General features: G+C 36.7%; 1 protein-coding gene across 1 annotated transcript in view; it reads left to right on the forward strand.

Annotated features, from left to right (window-relative positions):
• The window catches only part of LOC106882591 (uncharacterized), a 342,852-nt gene that overhangs the window by 319,842 nt on the left and 3,893 nt on the right, over positions 1–19,117 (forward strand). The window contains exons 13-15 of the mRNA XM_089347102.1: positions 11,642–11,703; positions 14,598–14,667; positions 15,040–15,108. Of these exons, the coding sequence (XP_089203228.1) occupies positions 11,642–11,703; positions 14,598–14,667; positions 15,040–15,108 (201 nt within the window). The remainder of the gene's footprint in view (positions 1–11,641; positions 11,704–14,597; positions 14,668–15,039; positions 15,109–19,117) is intronic.

The following is a 19,117-nucleotide window of genomic DNA, read 5'->3' on the forward strand; positions in this document are numbered from 1 at the left end:
TATTATATATATAAATTTATAATATTATATATATATATAAAATATATAATATTATATATATATATTATATATATATTATATATGTATATAATATATATATATCATATAAAAGTGCTCCAGCATGGCCACAGTGAAATGACTAAAACAAGTAAAAGAATATATATATATATATTCCTCCTCGGGCTAAAAGCAACAGTAACATCCACCCCTAGGGGTCAGCCACACTTAAGTGGCAATATACTACACTTTATCGTGTAGTTACTGTTAATACTTCATTTAGAGAATTAACATTGCTTGTTTTCACCTTTTCGATATCAGTGAAGAATTTCACTGGAAAAGTAGATATAAGATTGCCAGGTTTTTGTCTCTCTCACCAAGGTCAGTGGCTGTCGAATGCCGACAAAGGGAAATAACCCTGAAATCCGGATCCGTTCGTGCTACAGATCATGGTGAGAGGGATAACTTCCCTTGGCAAACAGGACACAGTCGTGTGTCGATAAGCCAGCTGGAGGAGATGTCCTCCTGGGGCTAAAAGCAACAGTAACATCCACCCCTAGGGGTCAGCCACACTTAAGTTACTGTTAATACTTCATTTAGAGAATTAATATATATATATATATATATATATATATATATATATATATATATATATATATATATTCATTAGAAATGCAGAGACGCCTATAATAGGACATCTACTCGCTAGAAATAGCAGCAAAAATACTACATACCACAAAAGATAGGGATAATTTCGAAATTATCCCTATCTTTTGTGGTATGTAGTATTTTTGCTGCTATTTCTAGCGAGTAGATGTCCTATTATAGGCGTCTCTGCATTTCTAATGAATAATACATAGTCTATTGACTGTTTTTACTCTCGCTAGACCACTGGTGGTAAATAAATTTCTAAAATTTTCTTTGCCACCCTATAATTTATTAATAATGATATATATATATATATATATATATGTATATATAGGTGCAGGAGTGGCTGTGTGGTAAGTAGCTTGCTTACCAACCACATGGTTCCGGGTTCAGTCCTACTGCGTGGCATCTTGGGCAAGTGTCTTCTACTATAGCCTCGGGCCAACCAAAGCCTTGTGAGTGGATTTGGTACATGGAAACTGAAAGAAGCCTGTCATATATATATGTATATGTATATATATGTGTATGTGTTTGTTCCCTTAGCATTGCTTGACAACCGATGCTGGCGTGCTTATGTCCCCATCACTTAGCGGTTCGGCAAAAGAGACTGATAGAATAAGTACTAGGCTTACAAAAAATAAGTCCTGGGGTTGATTAGCTCTACTAAAAAGGCGGTGCTCCAGCATGGCCACAGTCAAATGACTGAAACAAGTAAAAGAGTAAAAGAGTATATATAATTCAATTTGGGGGGATTAATTGATATGCGGGTATTCTATTTGAGTTTATACAAAAAATAACCTAATGAGTATATCTGAAAGTAAACCCATGGTATCAGTTTGCATATCACGAAGTAATACTTAAAAGATGTAACCAAAATTACCAGCAAAGTATATATTATACTTCATTAATTATCTCCTACTTTAGTCTATTCAACTGCTTTAGAAATAAAATTATGTGGTTATTTGATTCAGAGGTTGGGGGTTCAGTGACTTCATTTTACTAAATGTAAAATTACTCTGGTGCCTACATGTAACTCCACATTCATTATGTGTATTTAATAATTCATCCCTAGACTGTAGTAATTTCATAAATTCTATTATGCATAATAAACACATTTTATTCCCAATATTATAGGAGTGGGCTCTCAATTAAGGGTGTACTTTCTTTTTCTAACAAATTATATATATATCCCAATATAGGTAAATTTGAATTTAAGAATAGAGGATAATTTAAAATTTAAAATTAAACTATGTATAGTGTAATTACCCCACTTGGTACTAATTACCTATAAATATCTATATTTCCCTGCTATCTTCTTCCTCTAATCACCATTTTAGTACCAGCAAAAAAAAAAAAAAAAAATGTATTTGAATTTAAACACAGACATTTTTATTCTGATGTATAATTTTATATCTCACATTCTGTATTTGACATATACTTGATTTTACATGATTGATATATATGCTAATTCATATTTTTAATGTATAATTTATAAATTTTAATTCTTAATATTACTAAGTACTAGTTTTATTTTTAATTTTTAATTCTTAATTTTTAATCTTTAATGCTTAATTGGAATCTTTGTGAATTGACGGGCACCACTTGTTTTCTTAACGAAACACTTTCAAACTTGGGATACTGGTAGAATGTGTCATATAAAACATCTTTTTCTCTTAGCCTTCGTAACAAAAATTTCAATATTGCAAGTTATTTCATGTTAAAGTTGTCGTATTTCTGTAATTTCAACCAATCACTGACGTCTATTCAGGTGAATACAGTTACTGCTGTTTTTGTAAACAATAATTTTTGCCGGTGTCAAGATCGTTATTCCCTGGTAATTATATTGTTCCCTAGTAAGGGTTTAGGGTTTTAGGGTTAGGGTTCAAGTTTTAGAGTTAGGGTTAGGGTTTTAAGGTTTTAGGGTTAAAGTTAGGGTTATGAGTTAGGTTATGGCAAAAATAATCATAACCCTAACCCTAACACCCGAACCCTAACCTTAAAACCCTAAAACTAAAACCAGTACAAATGCACGAACGATGTTATAAATAACAGTACCACTGATAGTTGTTGTTGACAAACAATGGCACTAATTTTATTCAAGAGAAAAGATCCCATTACACCGCACAACGTGTGGTGTTCACAATTCACAGCAGTAATTGTTTTCACCTCAATAGACATCAGTGATTGGTTGAAATTACCGAAATACGACAATTTTTTACATGAAATAACTTTGAATACAAAAATTTTTATCTGTTCTATAACACAAAATATCCAAGTATACGAAGTTTGAAAGTGTTTCGGTACCAAAAACACTACATAAAACATTAATGAAAAGTGGTGCCCGTCAATTCAGAAAGATCCCTTAATTATATTGCTTATTATTTAAAGGGATGCAAATTTAGATATATAATATTTTGAAAAAGAATCTGAAGTTGTGTTGGAATAATTGTAAATCTGATGATTGCATATATGTATTTATATATGTGTATATATATGTATACAGTTGTGTATATGTATATATATTGTAATCTTCCAATACGTGTAGTTCCTTCATATTTAATAAATTTAAGTATTAACTAAAGTAGGAGATAATTAATGAAGTATAATATATACCCTGCTGGTAATTTTGGTTATATCCTTTAAGTATTATTTCAGGATGTGCAAACTGATACCATGAGTTTACTTTCAGATATACTCATTAGGTTATCTTTTGAATTATCTCAAATAGAATACCTGCATATCGATCAATCCCCCAAAATTGAATTAATATCGACTTTTATCAGATACTTGTATATTTATAGATAAATATATAAATATATGATAAATAAGACTCCCAAGGTACGATATGTAGATGCATATAATGCTGAAGGGTTGTACTTGATTGATTTGGAAATTTGTTTTCCCAAATTATTTAAATTAATTATATATATATATACATCTCTCTCTCTCTCGCTCTCTCTCTCTCTCTCTCTCTCACCCTCTCTCTCTCCCACTCTCTCTCTCTCCCTCTCTCTCCCTCTCTCTCTCTCTCTCTCTCTCTCTCTCTCTCTCTCTCTCTCTCTCTCTCTCTCTATATATATATATATATATATATATATATATATATATATATATAAAGAGAGAATTTTGGAAGTGATGTACAGATATTGTCTGCTTAGAATAATAAGATATTCAGAATGTTGGTTGATTGTATATATTTTATTTATACTTTCAGACCTTCCATTACTGGATTTATCAAAAAATGGTTTAAATTTAGATTTCTTGGCCTTTTTATATATAAAAAATTTTGTGGGCTTTGCCAGGGAAAAAAAAAAAAATTTAATGGATGGGGAGGTAAACAGGCATGGCTTTGTATTGGTATGGTCAGACTTGTTTGTTTAGTACTTAGTGACCTTTTAGGATGGGGAAGGAAAAAGAATTTTTGTATTTGAATTGGTCAAGGTTTTAATTGTAAAACCAAATGTTGTTTTGACTTTCTTCAGTAAAAATTATATTCACATTTCCAGGTCTTGTTTCTTTATTCTTTTGTATTTATTACTGTAGAGGAAGTAAAGAGGTGTGGTTTTTGTATTAGTGTGGTCAGATTTTTGTAGTGGTCAGAGTTCTTAATTGAAAAAGTAGATGTTTGCTTTTGACTTCCTTCAGGGAAAATTATAAATGCCTTTACAGGTTTTGTTTTTTATTCTTTTGTATTCATTAAAGAATAGTTGCATGGATGTGGTCAAATTGCTTTGATTGAAATTCTAGATGTTTTCCAAAGAGTGATTTTTGAAGTGTGAGGTGTTCAGGATTGCAAAGCAGTGTATCAGAGAGAATAGAAATGTGTGAATGGTTAATGGTATGCTTGCACTTAGTGACTCAGAGAAGAAAGATGCATGGAAGTGCCACTATGAAAGGTTACTAAATGTGGAAAATGAATGGGAGAAGGAGAGAGTCTTTCAAATATCGAACCAATTGAGGGACCAGCCATCAGAGTTGATAGCAGGCAATTAATGATATGAAGACTGGGAAAGCCTCTGGACCACTTGGTATCACTGCCAAGATGATCAAAATATCAGACCAAGTCATGAAAGTTACTGAGAGGGTTATAGCTCAATTGATTTGGAATAGAATTAAACTAGATGCAGTTTGGTTTTGTGCTTGGAAAGAGTACCAAAGATGCTATGTTCCTGGTGAGACAGCTGCAGGAAAAGTATTTGGACAAAAGTAGACCGTTGTATTTAGCTTTCGTCAACCTAAAGAAAGCTTTTGACAGTTCCCCGCTCTGTTATATGGTGGTCCCTAAGGAAGTTGGGAGTAGAGGAGTGGCTTGTTTGAGCTGTACAAGCCATGTGCAGTGGTGCTGTCAGTAAGGCAAGAGTCAGCCACGGATACAGTGATGAATTTAGCATACAAGTAGGGGTTCTCAGCATACTCTTATTCGTTATAGTCTTCCAGGCCATAACAGAGGAATTCAAAACTGGATGCTGATGACCTTGCTCTTATTGCAGGATCTGTAGCAGAATTGGGGAAGAAATTCCAGGTGTGGAAGCAAAACTTGGAATCAAAGGGCCTTAAAGTTAACCTAGCAAAGACCAAATTTGTTGTTAGCAAGAAAGATTCTCTTTCTGTCAGGTAAATTGCCTTGCTCAGTATGTTGGAAAGGAGTTGGAAGTAATTCCATTTGCTGCACCCAGTGTAAGCTATTGACTCATAAGAGATGCTGTGGAATCACAGGTACATTAACAGGTAAAGTCACCATGTGTGTGCAGGAACTATAAACACTAAGAGAGCATGGGACTTAGATTCTCTCAAATGCCCAGGTGGTTCTCTTGAGGTTGTAGATAGTTTATGTTTCCTAGGTGACCAAATTATCAAGGGTGGAGGATGCTCTGAAAGTATTGTTTCTAGAATAAGAATAAGATGGAGGAAGTTCAGAGAGCTATTATTCCTGTTGGCAACAAAAGGACACTCTCTCAGAATGAGAGGTGGATTGTATGATGCTTGTGTGCAAACAACTATATCACATGGTAGTGAGACATGGGCTCTGAATGCTGGAAACATGTGTAGACTGAAAAGAATTGAAGGCTGCATGCTCCGCTGAATATGCAACATCAATATGCATGTATGATAAAGTAAAAACATATGGAGAGAAAAGTTGGGCATAAGAGGAATCAAATGCAGCATGGAAGAAAGAAAACTAGATTGGTTTGGACATGTGATGTGTATGAGTAAAGACAGATGTATAAAGAAGTGTTTGTCACTGAAAGTGGAGGATACCCACGGACGAGGGAGACCCAGGAAGACATGGGATAAAGTGGTGAAGGCTGTTCTCAGGATGTTGGGCCTCACAGGAAATGACAATGGATTAAGATGTCTAGCAATATGAAGTTCTTGAGAAGAAACTGAGTTCTAGAAGCACTGTGTAACAAAACTTACCCCAACAAACCAAACTACATCTCTTGTCTTCCTCACATCTCCTTCATGCACTATGCTCATCTCTCACTCCTCAATCCTGTCCTGACAGCCCTGTTCGCTATATCATTGCTATCCAATAGTTCCCCTCCTATATACCAAAGTTTTCACCACTCACTACATTCCCCTTCCCCACTTTCTACTCATGCATCTTTGGCAATGCCCTGCCCCTTATATTATGACCTCTGTACCTCAAGGACCTGCCCTGGCACTTGCCACCATCTCTCTCTCTCTTCTTTTGCTCAACCATCTCATTCATATTCTGATTACTCAACCATCCCTTTTATATTCTGATCCCCGTCCTTTGTGAATATATTCAGCATTTTGCCACCATCTCTCTTCTGCTCTCTTTTGCACTCTTGCTCTCTCTCTGTCTCCTGCTCTTCCCTCAGGTTGGGTAACCATATATATATATATATATATATATATATATATATATATATCTGAAGCAAGCTTCTTTCAGTTTCCACCTATCAAAACCACTCACAAGGCTCTGGTTTGCCTGAGGCTTTAGTGGAAGACACTTGTCCATGATGTAGCACTGTAGGACTGAAACTGGAACTATGTGGTTGGGAAGCAAACTTCTTACACACAGCTATGCCTGCACCCATATTTATATATATATATATATATATATATATATATATATATAAAAGTTAAATTTAAAATTAAAAAAATTAAGGTTTAGAAAGGAGGTATTAAATGCAGTATACAAATCTTGTCTCACGGTAAGTCTCACGGTAAGTCTCAGGTAGTGTATCTGCTGGTCACATTCACCATTTATGGTATTACTGTGCATTTGTCACTGGATCTACATCTAGAATTCCGAGGTACACATAAGGTATATTTTTAATTATTGATACGGAAGACAGAATATAATTCGAAGCTTTATTAGCACAGCAATCATTTCAGCTTCATTCTGCACTACTCCCTAGTGGATGTGGGATGATGTAATGATATCAGATGCAACACTCAGTACAGTAAGCCTTATCAGGTGATGTAACATACTTCAAAAGTTACCAGATTTACATTTTCTTTTCACTCCAAGCTATATGTTGGCAGTGAGTCACTAGTAGTTCAGACACATTTTGGTTAAGTGATGAAGAAAATAAAAAAATAAAAACACAAAGAATCAAATGTAAATGGGGTGGTGGTGGAAGGGGTGTGTATGGCATTGGATTGAACACACAGACATATGTATGTACATGAGTGCGTACATGTATGTACCTGTATAGGCACAGCTGCATATTGACATGATGATGATTGTGTGCCAGTATGTATGTGTGTGTGTGTGTGTATATATATATATATATATATATATATATAAGGCTTTCCTATAAGTAGGTTATCGCCCTTGGCTAGGCGGCACTCCATGTAGACAATTAAACTTCCACAGACTATCCACGCTATTGTTATTGTTTTACGTCTTATCATGGATATAAAGCAGCTCGATGATTCAGTTATCGAAGTACTTACTGTGCTTGAGTTAAAGAAATATTTAAGATTATATGGACAGTATGTTACTGGAAGAAAGGCGGACTTGACTGAAAGGTTGAAAGGTATAAAAATTCTGTCGATGAAGAATGTCAACAAAGTAAATTCATCGGACGATAAGTCTGAAGTATCGGACGATAAGTCTGAAGTATCGGACGATACTTCAGACAGGAATGAAGTATTGCCTGATCCCAATCTGCTTTCAGCATAGCTTTCAGAAACCATTCACTGATTTGGCCATGAGCATGATGAGGTGTAGAAGAGGTAGGGACAGTCACACTATAAAGTCTAATAATTAGAGGAATATTAGATTCAATGCTGTAAATTTATTATTTAATCAAACACACACACACACACACACACACACACACACACACACACACACATATATATATATATATATATATATATATATAAATAAGAGGAATGACCAGCAAAAGTGGACTCCTATATGCTAGAAATAGATGCCGAATCGGCATCTATTTCTAGTATATAGGAGTCCACTTTTGCTGGTCATTCCTCTTATTTTTGTATGTAATATAATTTTAATCTTCGGATTTTTTAATATGCTAGACCACTGGTTCTAATTGGTTAATATCAATTTGTACCCTTATTAATAAATATATATATATATATATATATATAGAAAGAAACATATCATAGCTAGGCTTACTCGAAATTCCCACATTCATTCAGAACATTAACAACAATTTCAATATATTTATTATTTAAATGCAAAATTCTTTATTAAAAATACCTGTACATCAACACAATTATTAGATTAAACATTCGTGTTTAGCCCAACGTACACCACTCGAATTTGTTTCCCTCTTGAATTTTAACATGTTCTAATTTGTTAATGAGGAGATAAATCAAAGAGACATTTCACTCATCTACTAACTGCGTATATGATCCTGCACCTACTGATATTTTAAATACTTTGTTTGGAAAAACGGATGGCAAGGGGTGATCTTTCGATGGTCCATTAAAATTGACGAAATGCTGGGAACACATTTGGCTATTTGCAGTGTAAACAAAGTCTTTCCTCACAAGTCTCGATCTCTGAAGCCAAATACGACGAATAGCTACGTTTGCAGGATATCTATGTAGTGAAATAACTTTGCCATCTACATTCTTCCCTCTATAGTGGCTGCATATACAGCAGTATTTGCATGATTTCTTCGGAGACATATTAACCTGTCAGTACAGTATGTGAGTCGTTAGTCTGCGGAAGTTAAAGCAAGTCACTGAGCATGCGTACATGTCATACGGGAGAGTTCCAATCAGGGGTGGATAACAACCTTATAGGAACCCCCTATATGCATGGGGGTGATGAGTGCATGTGTGTATGTATAGTTGGAATTTACACAAAAACAAAGCAAAAGATGAAGATGGGTATGTAAACAACAAATTAGTTTAATGCTCAGGAAGCGAGAAATTCTTTTACGTTTCGAGCCTACGCTTTTCAACAGAAAAGAAGGCAGAAATAAGCAGAGAGAGAAAATAAAAAAGGTTTAGTGGCTAGCAATCAACCATGGCGAATATATATATACATGTGCACATGTGTGTACATATATCTGTGAGTGTGTGTCTGTGTGTGTGTTTGGTATAGTCAGCCACCAAGTCTAAAGATTGGAATAACACCCCTACCAAATTCTTGACCACATTGTTGTGCTTGGCTGCCACAGTCAGCCATCAAAGTCCTCCACACACTAAAGCTGTTCAATCCAATGCCATAAATACCCCCTCCACACATTCACCCTCCATTTACATTAGATTCTTTGTATTTTACTTTTATTTCAATTTTTTATTAGTTGTGGTCACTTCTTGACCACAACTATAAACACACACACACCCTATCCTTATTTACATTAGATTCTTTATGTTTTTATTTTTTAATTTTCTTCCTGACTACATCATCACTTAACCAAAATGTGTCTGAACTACTAGTGACTCACTGCCAACATATAAATTGGAGCAAAAAGAAAATGTAAATCTGGTAACTTTTGAAGCATGTTACATCACCTGATGTTGCATCTGATGTCATTACATCATCTTACACCCACTAGGGAGCTGTTCAGAATGAAACCAAAATGATTATTGTGCTAATAAAGTTTCTAGTTACACTCTATCTTTCTGTATCAGTCATTTATATTGTAAGATAACAACTTAATGCCATTTGTAGGAAAGGTAAAGGAGGAAGATGAAAGAAAATAAAGTAAAACAAAATAAGATAAAATACAATAAAAGCTAGTAATAGGAAGTATAAGGAGGTTTAATTTTCTGTAATAGGTTTCTGGATATAATAGTTTCAAAAGTTTATAGATATATAAGTTTATGGACACGCAAGTTTATGAATATATTAAGTTTATAGATATAAAAGTTTAAGGACATATGGCACTTCCATTGGATATGACAACAAGGGTTCCAGTTGATCCAATCAATGGAACAATCTGCTTGTGAAATTAAGGAGCAAATTGCTGAGCAGTCTTCAGGCATAGTTCTCAGAAAGATTCAGCATGACACAGAATGTGAATATGTTGGCACTCTGAAATACAGGTACTACTCATTTTTGCCAGCTGAGTGGACTAGAGCATTATGTAATATAGTGTCTTCCTCAAGGACAGCACACCACCATGAATCAAACTCACAACCTTATTATTAGGAGCCAAATACCATAACCACTAAACCATGTGTCTTTACGCTTAAGGATAAGGATATATAAGAAGTTTATTAATATATAAGTAGTTATAAAAGTAGATATTAAAATAGATAAAGAGACAGATAGATACATCGATAAATTGACTATAAGCAAAGAACTGGAAATGAATTTGGAGGAGAAGAATTTCACAGATTTATCTTAAAAAGGCAAACAGCCCCTGACACATGGGGATTTGATAGAGCTTCACGAGTAGCAAAATAAAGAAGAGGAAGTTGAACTTGAGCCACGTCACTTTACCAAAAGAAAAAAAAAAAGAGAATTTTTTGCATATATCGAAAAAGAATATGTTCGAGGATATGGATTCAAATGTTCAACGCTTTTCCAAGATTACGGGGGCTTGTCATGAAACTTTTGCTCCTTATAATGTAATCCTTGAGGAAAAGAAGACAGTTCAAGAAACTCTCAACTGGTTTTTTAAGCACATCGAACAACAAGAACAGCCAGAGTCAGCTGTTGATGTTGATGATCCACAGCCATCTAGATTCAGCCTAGCCTAGCCTAGCCTAAAGACAAGTTAATTCGACTTAAGTTGTGACTCCTGGAACCAATTAACAATGTAGGGTGAAGTATGCCTGTATATGTGTGTGTGTGTGTGTGTATATATATATATATATATATATATATATATATAATGCTTTTTTGAAGTGTGCGTTGTGTTGTGTTTTTAATCAATGAAAATGTTGGATTGGAAAATATGTTGCAATAGAAATAGGGAACAGTCACTGTTTTAGTAGTACATGAGCAGGTTTCATCTCCATTTTTACCCAACATTTATTAATGTTATTAATAAAAGAAAGAACCCCCCCTCTCTCTATTTTTAAATGCAATATAGAGAAGAAGAATAATGGTACTGATAACGAAAAATAAAGACAAATATTATTTATTTCAGTTGTTACTGTTGTTATTGTAATTGTTGTGACAGCAAGTGTGTAGGTGGCAAGAGCCATCATATCAATATAACACTAATACTGCTGCAAAGTATTAAATGTCTAAAAATAATCAGATTTGCCTAGTATGGAAAAATAGAAGTAAAATAATGTTACCCCCTCTCCACGAGGCATTAACTTTATTTCAGGGTAACAACTATCATAAGCACTTCCCACTGATCAAGAATTATAAATGGCAATAGTTAGATTTTGTTAACTTTTTCATATCTGGTATAGAATTTAAAAGATGATTTCATTTTGCTGTTTGGTGAGAAGATGAAAAGTTAGATAAATTTAAAGCATCAGTATATAATTTATTTCCTATTCAGCCTTTCTTCAAATCATGTAACATAAAAAATACACCAAATTTACTGTTATTTATTTTGTTTGCTTCTGACAGGCTATGGTTGATGATTATTGGAAAGCTTCTGATTTCAATGGCCCCAAAGAAGTTTCTATGAAGTAAGTATAATGTATTTACTATAAGTATAATGAGAAAAGATAGCCATTTCATCAACCAATTTGCTGTGTTTATTAAGATATACTATATATCTAAAATTATTAAAGTAAACATACTTACATCAAATTCAAAGTATATGAGAGTATGCTGGAACCATACAAAATAAAGTATTGGGTCATCCCATAAATAATGCAGTTTTTTCAATTGTATGAACTAAAAATCGGAGTGGGGACAGGATAAACTACCTGCATCAACTTGCTATAAAAGCAGGTAGTAATTTTACCTTCTGCTTATTCTTAGTGCAAGTTTTTAAGAGTGCAATTCAATTTTAACAGTTATTTTTTCAAAGTTATAATGGAAGTGGCAAAGGAGCATATTCGGTATATTTTGCTTTATGAGTTCAATAAAGGCAACAATGCAATGGAAAGTCGAAGGGAGATAAGATAAACTAACTGCATCAGCTTGCTTACTTTGTACTTATTCTTAGTGCAAATTTTGAAGATTGCAGTTTGATTTAACAATTATTTTTTCAAAGCTATAATGGAAGTAACAAGGAACATATTCATCATATTTTGCTTTATGAGTTCAATAAAGGCAACAATGCAATGGAAAGTGCAAGGAATATTAATGCAGTATATGGGGATTGGACAATAAGTGTAAGCCAGTGTCAACAGTGGCACCAGAAATTCTGAGCTGGAAACTACAGCCTAGAAGATGAGCCTCGTCCTGGAAGACCTGTAGAGCAAACCCTGGTGGAACAAAATCCCATCATAACTGTTGAGGAACTAGCAGAGAAGCTTGGATTTTGTCATTCAACCATTCATTGACACCTGCATGCCACCAGGAAAGTCAACAAATTGAGTCAATGGGTTCTTCACAAACTTTACAAGTCTAATCATACACAGAGAATGAATTGTGCTCTTCTTTGCTGTCACATCTCACAAATGAGTCTTTTTTGGACCGAATAGTGACTGGTGTCAAGAAATAGGTTCTCTATAAAAATGTCAAGTGCCAAAGACAATGAGTAGAGAAAGGAGAAACACCGGCACACTAGGCTAAAGAAGGTCTTCACCTATGTAAGGTGTTGTTTGGTGGGATATGAAAGGTTTAGTCCACTTTGAACTTTTAAACCCAAACAAGAGTATGTATACAACAATATGAATGACGGAGTTGTATAAGCAAGAGTGTGTGTACAATATGTGAGAGTACTAGTTCGTATAAGAGTTACACAGTTGAATGTCTATACTCAAGAAGTTGTGGCCGAGGAGCAGAGCTGTAGTGCCACATGTTGTGTGTGAAGTTGAGCGTCGATGCTGCGACCAGTTACCTGGTACAGAAGATTCTCACAGGTTGGTTCTGGCTGTTAAACTTTGTGGTGGAAACAATCCACTCAAACGGTGTCGAGATGAAAACCGTGGTTGTTGTTGTTAGCGTGTACTCTGGTGGTGGTGTTGCTGGTGACGACATTGTGGTAGACAGTACATTGGCAGTGATGACGTCGTCGCTGGAAACTGACTGGTTGGTGTGTTCTGTGTGTGGTCAGCAACCAGAATTGTGAGAGATCTGAAATCGAAGACACACTGGCGTGGTTCAAACAGGCTTATTTATAGATGAACAGGGGCTCACCGGAACAGTAGAAAAACACTCTTTCACGTGACCTTATTAGAAGGCCACGATTGGATGGTATGCACCCTGGCGCGAAACAGAACTGTAGACAATTGCCGCGCAAATAAGAACCAATCAGGGTGGTAGATGCAAGGGTCCAAGGCAGCCGAAGGCTAGATGTTAGCCGCTTCGTTATCATTTGTAATTGAATGCCCAAGAGAGAGGTTTCACTACAGGACCATGTTTACTTGTATTTGATTTAGTTTCATGCAGTGGATTTAATATGAACAATCACTGTATTTCTGAACCCAAATTCTTTTAAATTGTAATTTAAATTTCTAAATCTTTTACAAGCTCTATCAGTTCTATGTTCCTCAAAAGAATTTCATAAATAAATGATAATAGTATATGTAAATCTGAATTACTAATGTTTTTGATTACAGTTAAGAGCAATACATTATTAGTATTTATTGTTGTGTAGCGTTTATCAAGCAAACATGAAGGAGATTTAGCTTATTCTAATATACTGGGTGATTGCATAGGTGCTCCTTCATTACTATTGTGTCTGAGGAGTTGCAGTTGTTGGCCTGATGTACATCCAATAGAAGACTGAGTAAGATACTGGAGTTACTACAAAACTGAAGAATTTGAGGTTAGTGTTTTGCAAGAATACACTAGAGAGCCGAGTGTCCTTGGAAAGGACTACATATTGTATTCAGGGCAATGTTTAAGGAAAGTAACACAATATTGTTGATAAGAATCAAAATACCTTTTCAAATAGCTATTTCTTTTATTGTTTATTTGCTTCAGTTATTAGACTGTCATCATGCTGGAGCACCACCTTGAAGAATTTTAGTCAAGCAAATCAACCCCAGTACTTTTTTTTTAAGTTTGGCAGTTATTCTGTTGGTCTATATATAAGACAGACTTCTTTCAGTTTCTGTCTACTGAATTCATTCACAAGGCTTTGGCTAGCCCAAGACTTTAGTGAAAAACACTTGTCCAAGGTGCTACACAGTGGGACTGAATCTGGAACCATGTGGTTGGGAAGCAAACTTCTTATCACACAGCCATGCCCAGAAATTCTGAAAGCTTCTGTCTGTTAAAGTATCTATAAAAGCTAGAGAAAGAAAGAATACAGAAATTTGGTGAGCCAGATATTGACTTTTCTTAAATGAGATGAACTGATCTAATATGGTACATTCTTAGGGATATAGTGAAGAAAACTTTAATTGTCTGACAGGCAAGTTCTGCAGTTATTTTCTTTGTTAATTTTATTATACTAATACAGGTTGTTGACTGCACTTGAGGAATCTGGAGCTTACATGGTTAGAGAGAGTGAAAATAAAGTAGCCCCCAAGGTAATCCACTATTTCTTTTGTTCTGTATGAAACACGTAATTCCTTTCAGATTATTTGTTTCCTTTTTATATTGACATTAAAATTGTTTAAACTTTTAATTATTTTGGATTCATTGATTTTCAATGAGGACATTAGCCTTCAAGAAGAGACTAATTTTCACTTGATAGTTCCAATCGTTGTACAATAGTTGAAGGATTCTTTGCTTTAGCTGTTAGTCATATTAAAGAACATATACAGTGTTCAAATTTTTTATAACTTTGTATGATACTACGGTATTCAGTCTATAACATGTGCTAAGATAGAAAGTAAGAATTAAGGTAAATTGCAATGACAATCATCATGGTACTTTCAATGTTTCCTTTTTTTCCCTAGACCTTACTTGTTTACTGTGCTGAATTAAAAAGAACTCAAAAGTATCAAATCTTTTATGAAGATACTCCAGTAAGTTGAATATTTATGTTTTAGAGGTTTATCTTTATTTAAACTCATACATTGTCAGTTAGATAATTGAAGAGGTACTTTGTGTCTCATCTTCAGCATCTCACATCATCATCATTTAATGTCCGCTTTCCATGCTGGCATGGATTGGATGGTTTGACTGAGGACTGGCATGCCAGGAGGCTGCACCAGGCTTCAGTCTAATCTGGCAAGTTTTCTACTGCTGGATACCTTTCATAACATCAACCACTCCAAGAGTGTAGTAGGTGCTTTTTACCTGCCACTGGCATGGGAGCCAGTCAGATGGCACTGGCATGGATCATGCTTGAATGGTGCTTTTTACAGGCCACCAGCATGGGTGCCAGCCAAGTGACACTGGCATCAACTACGCTCGAATGGTGTTTTTTATGTGCCACCAGCATGGGAGCTAATCAAGTAGCACTGGCATCGACCTTGCTCAGATAGTGTTTTTAACATGCCATAGGCATAGGTGTCATTCAGGCAGCACTGGCATCGGCCACACTTGGATGGTACTTTTTACGTGCCAGTGACACAGGTGCTAGTCAGGCAGCACTGGCATCAACCATGACTATGATTTCGCTTGGCCCAACAGGTCTTCTCAAACATAGCATATTGCCCAACGATAAATGGGCCAGTTATGCGACTCTGACATTGGCCATGGCTACAATTTCACTTGGCTTGCCAGGTCTTCTTAAGCACAGCATATCTCCAAAGGTCTTGGTTGCTTGTCATTGCCTCTGTGAGACCCAACATTCAAAAGTTGTGCTTCACCACCTCATCCCATGTCTTCCTGGGTCTACCTCTTCCACAGGTGCCCTCCACTGTTATGGTGTGACACTTCTTCACACAGCTGTTCTCATCCATATGCAACACATGACCATACCAACGCAGTCATTTCTCTTGCACACATTTGATGCTTTTTATGTCCAACTTTTCTCTCAGGGCGTTTACACTCTGTTGTGTATGCACACTGACATTGCACATCCAGTGGAGCACACTGGCTTCATTTCTTTCAAGCATATGCATGTTCTCAGCAGTCATGGCCCATATTTCACTGCCATGTAGCATGGTTGTTCACACACATGCATCAAACAGTCTACCTTTCACTCTCTGTGAGAAGCCCTTTGTTACCAGCAGAGGTAGGAGCATTCTGAAGTTTGCCCAGACTATTCCTAGTCTAGCATCTACCTCTGCCACTGACTTGGTCACCTAGGTAACGAAAGCTATCACCTACTTCTAGTTTTTCTCCCTAGCATGTGATGGAATCTGTTTTCTGTACATCTTTGGTGTCTATTGCCCCTGTGCATCTGTTACACACAAAATGTGTCTTCCTGGTTAACCTTCCTTAGATATTGCTGCCCCTCTTATGTGTCCATAGCTTACAACAGGTACATCTTATGGAGTTTCTACCTACACCTTTCTACAGATTGAGCAGGGCCATCTACCTGAAGGGATTTGTGATTTGTCTGCCTTCCTACTTATTAAGTAGTTTTTGCTAGATTGACTGTAAGGCCCTTCGATTACAGACCTTGCTTCAACACCCTAAACTTCTCTATCTCTAGTAGTGACTCAGCAATTACAGCCAGGTCATCAGCATAGAGGAGCTCCCAGGGGACATCCTGTCTTGAATTCCTCTGTTATTGTCTGGAGAACTATGATGAATAAGAGGGGACTGAGGACTGATCCTTGGTGAACCCCTTCTATCCAGAATTCTTCACTATGCTCATTGCCAACCCTCACCTTACTGACAGTATCCCTGTACATGGCTTGTACAGCTCTCACTAACTATTCATCTATCCCTAGTTTCCACATTGACCACTAGATAAGTGATTGGAGGACCCTGTTAAAGGCTTTCTCCATGTCAATGAAAGTCAAGTACAGAGGTTTATCTTTGGCTAGGAATTTCTCCTGCAGGTGTCTTACCAGAAATACAGCATCAGTGACACTTTTCCCTGGCACAACTCCAAACTGCATCTCATCTAAACTAACTCTCTCCCTAATTAGTTGGGCTATCACCCTCTCCGTGACTTTCATCACCTGATCCAACAATTTGATACCTCTGTAATTATTTATATCTAATGCATCACCTTTACCTTTGTAGCAGTTGACTATCATGCTACTACACTAGTCATTGGATATGACTCCTTCATGTATCACCTGGTTGACTACATGGGTGACTAGACTATAGCCTACACTGCCAGATATTTTAAGCATCTCAGCAGTGATTCCTGTTGGGCCAGAGTCTTTCCCTGTCTCCATACCTTTAATTGCTTTATCTACCAAGGTACTGTCAATTTGAATAGCTGTTCCCTCTGTTGGGTCGACATTCAGCAGACTCTGTTTCTCCCATTCATTCTCCTCGTTTAGCAACATTTCATAGTGGTGTCTCCAAGTCTCTGTTTGCAGCATCATTAAATGTAGGTGAGCCATCATCCATGCGAACACATTTCCCTCCTACGACATCACGATTCTCTCACACACACTGTCTTGCAATATGAAACATTTCAAGTCTCTATTCTTCACGATGCAGAACATTGGCAATTTTTTTCTTATCTGCTTCCCCTCTGGCTAAGTAAACCTGTCTCCTAGCTTCCCTTCTGGCAGTCTGATGCAGTTCTGTGCTACCAGCACACTTCCAGTCCTTCCATGCCTATTTCTTTTCCTTAATGGCCCTGTCATCTACATTGTTCCACAACCACGTTACCTTAGGTCAAGAGGGAACTTTGCGCCAGCAATAGATCTGGTTAGTAGCCCTCAACAGGTTGTCCTGTAGGAACCTCCAGTTGTCCTCCACATTATGTGATGCTATATCCTCCTCTTTTTTGTCAAAAGCTTCAAGTAATATATCTCTAAATCTCTGTCCATTCAATGGATCCTTAAGCTTCCAGACCCTTCTTTTTCATGCTGGTTGTCTTCTGGGCATCCATTTAGCTCTGATCCCGAAGTCACTAACTACTAAGCTATGTTGTAGTGTGCATTCTTCACCTGGGAAGGTTTAGGCATTTATAAGTAGCCATCTTTCCTGTTTCCTGGCGAGGATGTAGTCAATCTGACTTGTGTGCCCACCAGACTGGTAAGTGAACAGGTGACGGGCAGGTTTCCTGAAGTTAGTATTACAAACCATAAGATCATTTGCATCACAGAACTCCAGGAGCCTGGTTCCCTGCTCATTGTGGGAACCAAATCCATTGCCACCATGTACACCATGGAAGCTCTTTGGATATTGTCCAACATGCCCGTTGAAACCGCCAGCCACAGGGAGGTCTCTGTCATTTGTTGATGAAGTAGTCTGCAAGAGGGTGTCATAAAATCGATCTTTCTGTTCATCGGGTAGCCCTGGCTGAGGGGCCTAGGCCGAGATAATGGTTACTAATCCATGTTGCAGCACTAGTCTAAGCTTAAGTATTCTATCACAGACTCTCATTTCCTCAATTTACCTTATTAACCCATTTCTCCACAAGGAGTATACCCACGCCTGCAACCCCATCAGTGTTCCCTACCCAGAAAATTTCATACCTATGTTCTTTGCCTGTGAGAAACCTAGCAGAACTTCATCTCCACCTTATTTCTTGACTTCTTGGATGCAGCACCAATCGACACATCTCCATTCAAGCCTCTCAACAATCTCACCAGACCTACCTTTCAATGTGCCATCATTAAGTGTGCCAGCTCTGAGGGTATGGAAGTTGTGGGCTGGCAAGACCCTGGGATCGGGAACAGCAGCATTATGCATATGAAAAAAAAGCTTGCATTTGACAGATTTCATAAACATACAAATAGCCTTCAACACCATCATTTTATTCACTTCATAATCACTATATTCAACAGTAGATAGACACTAGGTAGGGATGGAGGGGGAAAGGAGGTTGGAAGGTGCTCCATATAGTAAGCTATTTGAGGTGCTCAGGAGAAAGACATTCAGTAGAGGTCAGAGGATAAAGACTTCCAGTATAGGTGGCAGGAGTGAGATGGGAGGGTACAAAGCAAATGG

Source organism: Octopus bimaculoides, chromosome 2 (genome assembly GCF_046866305.1).
Source record: "Octopus bimaculoides isolate indiv1 chromosome 2, ASM4686630v1, whole genome shotgun sequence".
NCBI classification, from domain to species: domain Eukaryota; kingdom Metazoa; phylum Mollusca; class Cephalopoda; order Octopoda; family Octopodidae; genus Octopus; species Octopus bimaculoides.